This window comes from Panicum virgatum, chromosome 5K (genome assembly GCF_016808335.1).
Source record: "Panicum virgatum strain AP13 chromosome 5K, P.virgatum_v5, whole genome shotgun sequence".
NCBI lineage: Eukaryota > Viridiplantae > Streptophyta > Magnoliopsida > Poales > Poaceae > Panicum > Panicum virgatum.
In genome coordinates, this window is record NC_053140.1 from 59,305,772 (window position 1) to 59,312,617 (window position 6,846).

At 47.3% G+C, this 6,846-nt stretch overlaps 2 protein-coding genes across 2 annotated transcripts; one reads left to right on the forward strand and one right to left on the reverse strand.

Moving 5' to 3' along the window:
* Positions 1–439: 439 nt before the first annotated feature.
* LOC120710305 (SNF1-related protein kinase regulatory subunit gamma-1-like) lies at positions 440–2,673 on the reverse strand. The gene is made up of 6 exons (XM_039995938.1): positions 2,651–2,673; positions 2,049–2,508; positions 1,742–1,927; positions 1,347–1,622; positions 1,090–1,250; positions 440–908 (listed from the first exon to the last, which is right to left on the reverse strand). The coding sequence occupies exons 1-6, from the start codon at positions 2,671–2,673 to the stop codon at positions 629–631; spliced, it is 1,386 nt and encodes a 461-aa protein (XP_039851872.1). The 3' UTR covers positions 440–628.
* Positions 2,674–2,987: 314 nt separating this feature from the next.
* Positions 2,988–6,488, forward strand: LOC120709086 (probable mitochondrial import receptor subunit TOM20). Its single transcript, XM_039994606.1, has 6 exons — positions 2,988–3,209; positions 3,323–3,401; positions 4,303–4,472; positions 4,722–4,769; positions 5,083–5,166; positions 6,026–6,488. Exons 1-6 carry the CDS (start codon positions 3,108–3,110, stop codon positions 6,158–6,160), a joined length of 618 nt encoding a protein of 205 aa, XP_039850540.1. The 5' UTR covers positions 2,988–3,107; the 3' UTR covers positions 6,161–6,488.
* Positions 6,489–6,846: the final 358 nt, after the last annotated feature.

Consider the following 6,846-nt stretch of genomic DNA (forward strand, 5'->3'; position numbering starts at 1 on the left):
GATGACTGTTCATATGCAGAACATGTGATGTCTAAGTAAATATCTAACAGAACAGAAGTGTCATGTGTCAATTTATTACTTCTTATATTGCCTAATGTACAGACTAATGTACAGATACATGGTTGACACCTATGAGGGAGAGGTTAGGGACCTCCATAATTAGGCAATGTATTTAATGGAAACTACAGACACTGTAAATACTAAAATTATGTATTAAGGGACAAAAGAAAATGGGAGAAAAAGGAAATAGGCTACTTTTGACGTCAAAATACTTAAGATATTGCAACCTGAAAACCATTTGGATTTAGGCACTAAATAAAAATGGCAGGTAAACTGGAGCTAAGTGGTAAGCTAGTACCTAGTCCCAGGAACAGGATAAATAGTAATAGGGAAATAAGTGAAGCTAGCATGGCTGAATTCCAGGATTGAACTCGTTCAACTTTAACAAGCATTAGTGTTCCACACATGGAATCATTATGACAAACTATTTATCCACATAGAACGTTTAAGGTAAGCTCACTAAACGCTTATGAACACTGGAAATGTGAAGGAAAAAATAATCAAGTTCTACAGACAATGAATCAATAGTGAGCACGGCAAAAAGTAATTCTTGGTTCGTCTAAACTTTTCAAACCCTGCTGTTTTGTGGTAGAGGGATAACACCATTGAAGAAGTCCCCAAAATAGCCAGGTGGCTCATACACCAACTTGGCGATGATATCTCTGAGGGTGATCAAGCCGTCCAGGTTCCCTTCGTCGTTGATCACATAGATCCTCTGCCTCTTTTCTGCATCCAGCTTCAATATGATGTCCTTGACACTGTCCCCTCTGCTGCATGTTATAATGCTCATTTGCCTTTCGCCGGAGCTCTGTCGTGCATTCGCAATGAAGTCTTTCGCTTTTAGTGTCCTGCAAGTGGTGAATTCTTTAGTATACTTGGCTTCTGTGTTGTATCTTATGGTTGTTTTGAACCCCCAGCATCTGTGTGGTTCTATATACAACCTTCATGTACGTGCACTAATAGTTCATGTTGAACAGTGTTTCTAAAAGCGATGATTTTATACCATGTAAACCATCTACAATATCTGACCTGTAGTCTCTGTTTGCCTCCGATGCCGTAAGGAGATGCTTGACATCCTTAATCATTATGCTCCCTACCGCCCTGCCGCTGTCATCCACAACCGGTATGCCTCCAACCCCTTTTCTCCTCATCAGCCTGAAGGCCTTGAGCGCCGGCTCGTCCTCGCGAACCTGCCGATCTCACCTCCAGGATCATCATCACCAGGAAGTGCGAAGAATGCCTTTTCCGCAACCGTAAAACAGGGGATCCGATTCAGAAATGTGTACCTTGACGATCTTGCTGAGTCTCATGATGGGCAGTCCGATCTCGGAGAGCGTCTTGGTGCCCCACTCCTCGAACCAGTGGAGGCCGACGCACTCGGAGAGCATGTGCACGACGGCGCCCTGCGTGATGACGTTGCTGATGGTGCCTTCGCCGATATCCACCACCGGCAGGCTCTTCATCCGGTACTTGGATAGCAGCAGCAGCATCGTCAGGAACGTGTCGGAGCTCTGCAGCGCCAGGAACGGCGCCCACCGGAACGACCCGGAGATGTCCTTCACCTGCCACGCCGATCAAGCCATCAATGGAGGTGGTGGAGAGGGCCATTGTTGATTGATCTCTCTCACAGGCTTGCGAAAAATCTGACAGAGTTGGTCAGGAAGCGTCACGGCAAGATCACCTTTGTTTTGTTGAACAGGTCTGAAGAAGGCAGGGCTCCGAAGACTTCCGCGATCGCTCCTTCAGACTCCGCCATTTTGGGCTCTCGCACGTTCGCCGCCGCGGCCGCTGCACCCTCCAGGGTGACGGTGCCCAGCTTCGCCGCTAGCTCGTCGGCGCCGACGTCGGCCTTCGCCGCGGCTTCAGACTGAAGGAAAGGAACAGCCAATCCGGCCGGGTTCAGTGTTTAATTTCCTCGATCATGCGGAGGGCCGTGCATGTACTAGGCCATTATCAGAACGGAAGCAGAGGTTATGAAGGACCACCACCTGATGGAGGAGCCAGACGGCGATGCCGGCGAACTCGACGATGCCGATGTAGCGGTCGATCCAGCTGGCGTCATCGGGGGCGTCGACGTTCCTGACGGGCGCGCTGATGATCCTGTTCCGCGACAGGATGTCGACGGCCTCGGCGAGCGTGGCGTCGGAGGGGATCTCCACGAGCTGGGCGCCGTCGAAGGTGTGCGGGAAGGAGGCGACGGGGATGCTGTCGAAGCAGCTGTTGAGCTTGTCGCCGTGGCTGAGCTGCTGCTGCTGCACGTCGAGGCTGTCCCAGATGTCCTCCACGCGCATGCCGATCTCCGCCTCGGGGCTCCACGACCGCGCGCTCGCGAGCGGGCTCGCCTCCACCGCCGCCTCCGCGCGCTGCTCCGGCCGCGTCCGCACCGCCTGCATGGCTCTGTGCCTTCTTCTACCTCGCGACGGTTCAGCCGCCCTTCTTGGTTTCTTTCTTCATCCACATGCGCCCATCTGTGCTCATCCCGTCACCCTATTTTGGTCCATGGTTGGCAGCCGAGAACTGAGGCGCGCGCGGATCTCACTCAGATGTGTCGCTCGTAACCACCGGCTTCTTCGCGGGGTCACAGCCTCACAGGAAGCCGGCAGGTGGCGCCATGCGTGGCCGCGGCAGACATGGGCCGGGTAAAACCATGAGAATTACTGGGCCGTTTCCTCTTGAACATCGAGCCCATTCCACCTGCTGGGCTCCAATTCTAGAGCTTGGCGGGCCGCGAGATATTTCTCTCCCCCAACCCCTTTCGCAAGTCATCCCTGCGGGCGGGGCCCGTCAAGTTCACCTGCCTCTAACATGTGAGTCCCGCGCGGCCTCGGCCCACACGTCAGCGTCCCGCTGCGGCCGTGTTGATCCCAACTCCTCCTCTCCTCCCCTACAAGGCTGGCTACGACTGGGACCGCCACGTCCCCCCCCCCCCCCCCCCCCCCCAAATCCAAGCGACAAGTATCGGAGAGGCCGAGAGAGAGGAGAGCCTAAAACCCTAACCCCCAAATCGGATCCCGCCGCCGGAGAGCGGAACCCGCCCCCGGGCCGCCATGGAGATGGGAGCGATGAGCGACGCGGAGCGGATGTTCTTCTTCGAGCTCGCCTGCAGGAACGCCGAGGCCGCGTACGAGCAGAACCCGCTCGACGCCGACGTACGACGCATCTCGCACTCTCCTCCTCCCGTTACCTTTTCAGCCGCCTGGCTCGAACTCTGCGCGATCTGATCTGATTTGACCTGGTGGTTTGCTTCGTGCGCCGCGCGCAGAACCTGACGCGGTGGGGAGGCGCGCTGCTGGAGCTGTCGCAGGTGCGGACCGGCCCTGAGAGCCTCAAGAGCCTTGAAGGTATTCCTTCGTCGGATTTGGACGATTCCTCTTATTATGGATTGGGCGATTCTGATGAGCCCTTTGTCGTGAATTTTGTTTTGTGTTTTCTGTTAGCAGTCCATCTAATGAGCTTAGGATCTCAATGTGTTTTACGAATCCGTAATGTTCAATCCCTGCGTCATTTGTGAGGTCCTTGAGCTGTATGCTGGCAGTGTTGACCCCCTAAGAACGATTGCTACGTGATAAATTGCGCTGCTGTTCCATGCATTCAGGAAATTTATGGCTCAATTCTTGCTACCATTCTCCGAAAACTGCAGTAATTTTTGGACTGACAGACTGGCTTCTGTAGTGATTTTTAGTCCCTTCGTTTTTTGCTTCATTAGTTAACATTATGGATGGGTATCAAGTGCTCTTAGCTTCCGATATTTGCTGGAAAGTTTCTAATAGTATATAAACAGTTGTTACTCAATAATACTTGGTGTTGGGCACATTGAATCTTTAGCGCTGAAATCCACTGGCACTTTTGAATACTCTTTAAGCAGTTGTGAACAAAACACTTCAGGTGATTATTGCTTATTATGTACCCATCAGGGAATTGGCTGCTTGCTTCCATTTTTCTTTTCGTTACTTGTTTGGTATATAGTGAAGCTTACAGTGGCATTGTTCATATTTGTTATGGTTGCTTGCTTCAAGTTTTCTTTTGATTGGTTGCTTGTTCATACTTCGTCACGCAAGGTACATATTTTCACATTTAATGACGCGCTTTGCATTTTGGCTGGTTAGATGAAGCTGTATTTCTATATTTTACTATTTGAGAGCTCATGTATAGGATTATGTTGTGCTCACTTTATGTAGCCTTGTGTAGATGTTATTAAACACGGTTCTAAGTGTTCTACTAACTGTATGAATCTTGTCGCAGATGCTGAATCCAAGCTGGAGGAGGCACTGAAAATTGATCCCATCAAGGCTGATGCACTCTGGTGCTTGGGAAATGCTCAGACATCTCATGGATTCTTCACTCCAGATACAGAGAAGGCAAATGAGTACTTTGTGAAGGCAGCCGAGTGTTTCCAGAAGGCTATTGATGTGGTATGTTTACACTGCTAGTTTACTGCCTTCATTTATACACATTTTCCACCGTTCCTTTATGTAACCTTCCGTATGTGGGCCGACCGCTACATGAAGTCAGATTGACATGGAAAGCATCTGGAAGAATGTTCATGGAAGAACTATTTTTACGTTTCACCATCCAAAGTTACAAACAAATTTCTGCTGTTTCCTCTTGTGCTCTTTGGTTGAGCTGGAAATTGATGTGTTCTCCACTGCTCCTGTTTGTAGGAACCTGCAAATGATCTGTACAGGAAGTCTTTGGACTTGTCAGCTAAGGTGTGTTCTGTTCTCCTTTTTGTTCTGCAGGACATATATGCTGTTAAGCTATAATGCATCCGTACAACTGTAACCAGAGCCTAAACTAAGCTAATAATCTTACTGGATTTGAGTTGTGTCAGAAATCAGGTTTCTTTTCCTCGTGCCTTGTTACATTTAATTATTGTGTTTGTTACAACTTGCAGTGATAAAACAGAATTTTGACAATTGGTTATGATTTTTCATTTTGGCAGCATTTTTATTGTCATGCTTGTATGAGTGATAATCACCTGTATAAGATTGTTACTGTAACATTTGCTTCCAATTATATCAGGCACCTGAACTGCATTTGGAGATCCATAGGCAAATGGCTTCTCAAGCGGCAGCGACACAAGCACCCTCAGCCTCAAATCCAAGGGTAAATCTATCTTGCTGCGAAGAACTACTTAAATGAGTTGTAGTTGCTTGAGAATAGTTACATATTCTTGTATATTGGACTGGTGATACAATTGAGAAGATATTACTCTTCCAGCTTACCACATTGTTTCACCTTGCTGGCTCATTCTATTGCATGCATGATCATAAGATAGCTAAGATCCTTCCCTTGTTGTACAAGTCAATTTGCAGCATGAACAAAAAAAAAATGGTGGGGGTTAATTCAGTAGCTAAACCTAAATGATATAAAATTCCTCTGTTCCACTTTTCTCATTAGTCTTTACAAGTTATAACATTTTTCAACTAGCATTTCAGCTGTATATATTTAAAATCAAATGTTGGTCCCTCCTTTTCTAGTTATACACTTCATTTCCTCTAACTTGCAAGTATTCTTCAGTTAAGAATTAATTTCTTTCCCACTATTTTGATTTTGTATGCCATTCTTCAATTATGATTTTGTATGCCAGTCAATATACAGTGTAAGCACAATAGAATAGAGATTTGGGTAGCAGAGCCAACATGTTGGGCTGGGTGCTGAGATTTTACCCCTTTTGTGTCCACCTGTGCTGGAGGGATTGCGGCAGAATTCAGATGCTGCTATAGACTGAGCCTGAGTCTAGGACTCTAGGGTACTCAAATGGTGCCCTGTTTTCTGGCTATTGAGCCCCTGTTCTGAGTTCTAGGGTCCCTGAATTCTTATGATAAGCTGTTGGTCATAAATGAGAGAAGTTATGTATTAGTTTTTTTCTAACTTTTTTGTAGCTTTGCAGTTTCATATGCCTTGTTGTTTGACTGACACATGCTTTACCCTTGTCAAATCTGACAATATTATAACTTTTCAGCAATCAAGGAAGAAGAAGAAGGATACTGACTTCTGGTACGATGTTTGTGGATGGGTGATCCTTGGTGTTGGCATTTTTGCTTGGGTTGGAATGGCCAGAGCAAACATCCCCCCTCCACCGCCGCCAGCCAGGTGAACTGGATGCGCCTCCAACAGAACCTTGCAAATGGCCTGCCTATGTCAAGTGCCTCAGACATGAATCTTGCTAGGAGTTAGTTTGTGTATGCAGAGGAGGAAATGTTATTTCCTTGTTACGGTTTGGTCAAAATTTTCATGCCTGTTTTCCCTTCGAGCCTTGATGAGGTTTCCTCATTATCATCGAGATACGGTGCTGGATAATTTTGTAGTTACTTACCTTGCTACTGTTTTGAGGTTAAAACTATTACATGCTGCGATATTAGTTCTGTTCACATTGATTCTCAGAAGGTACCACACATCAAGCGGTATCCTATATTAGCAATGCATGAAATAAATGTATAAGATATATGTCATGGAATGTTAGCACCTCAGCACGGCTGGGTAACCCCGGCGTGCCCAGCTAAATAGCCTGCCTTTTTGCCATGGAATCCTAATGTCATGGTGCATGCTCAGCTGCCACCCTCATATCGGCTTCGAAGTTCGATCGCTGGTAATCTCTCCGATATTCAATCTCAGCATAATTCCACTCGTTCTATCGTAATGGTTGTATACTAGCCGTCACCATCCGTCGGTATTCTAGCTCTCAAACATAGTTTGTTTCTTGCCTGTAACTATATTTAATGGATCATGCAACAAGTTTGAACTGAAACAACTGGAATGTATTCATACACTTGCGCTCGCAAA

Excerpts from the sequence above, each read along its gene's own strand:
- LOC120709086 (XM_039994606.1), top strand. The coding sequence starts at position 3,108 with ATGGAGATGGGAGCGATGAGCGACGCGGAGCGGATGTTCTTCTTCGAG. Across the intron at positions 3,210-3,322 it reads AGAACCCGCTCGACGCCGAC|AACCTGACGCGGTGGGGAGG; the intron begins GTACGACGCATC and ends CGCCGCGCGCAG. Across the intron at positions 4,770-5,082 it reads CTTTGGACTTGTCAGCTAAG|GCACCTGAACTGCATTTGGA; the intron begins GTGTGTTCTGTT and ends CAATTATATCAG.
- LOC120710305 (XM_039995938.1), bottom strand. The coding sequence starts at position 2,673 with ATGGCGCCACCTGCCGGCTTCCT. Across the intron at positions 1,623-1,741 it reads ACCTGTTCAACAAAACAAAG|GTGAAGGACATCTCCGGGTC; the intron begins GTGATCTTGCCG and ends TCGGCGTGGCAG. Across the intron at positions 1,251-1,346 it reads GACTCAGCAAGATCGTCAAG|GTTCGCGAGGACGAGCCGGC; the intron begins GTACACATTTCT and ends TGAGATCGGCAG.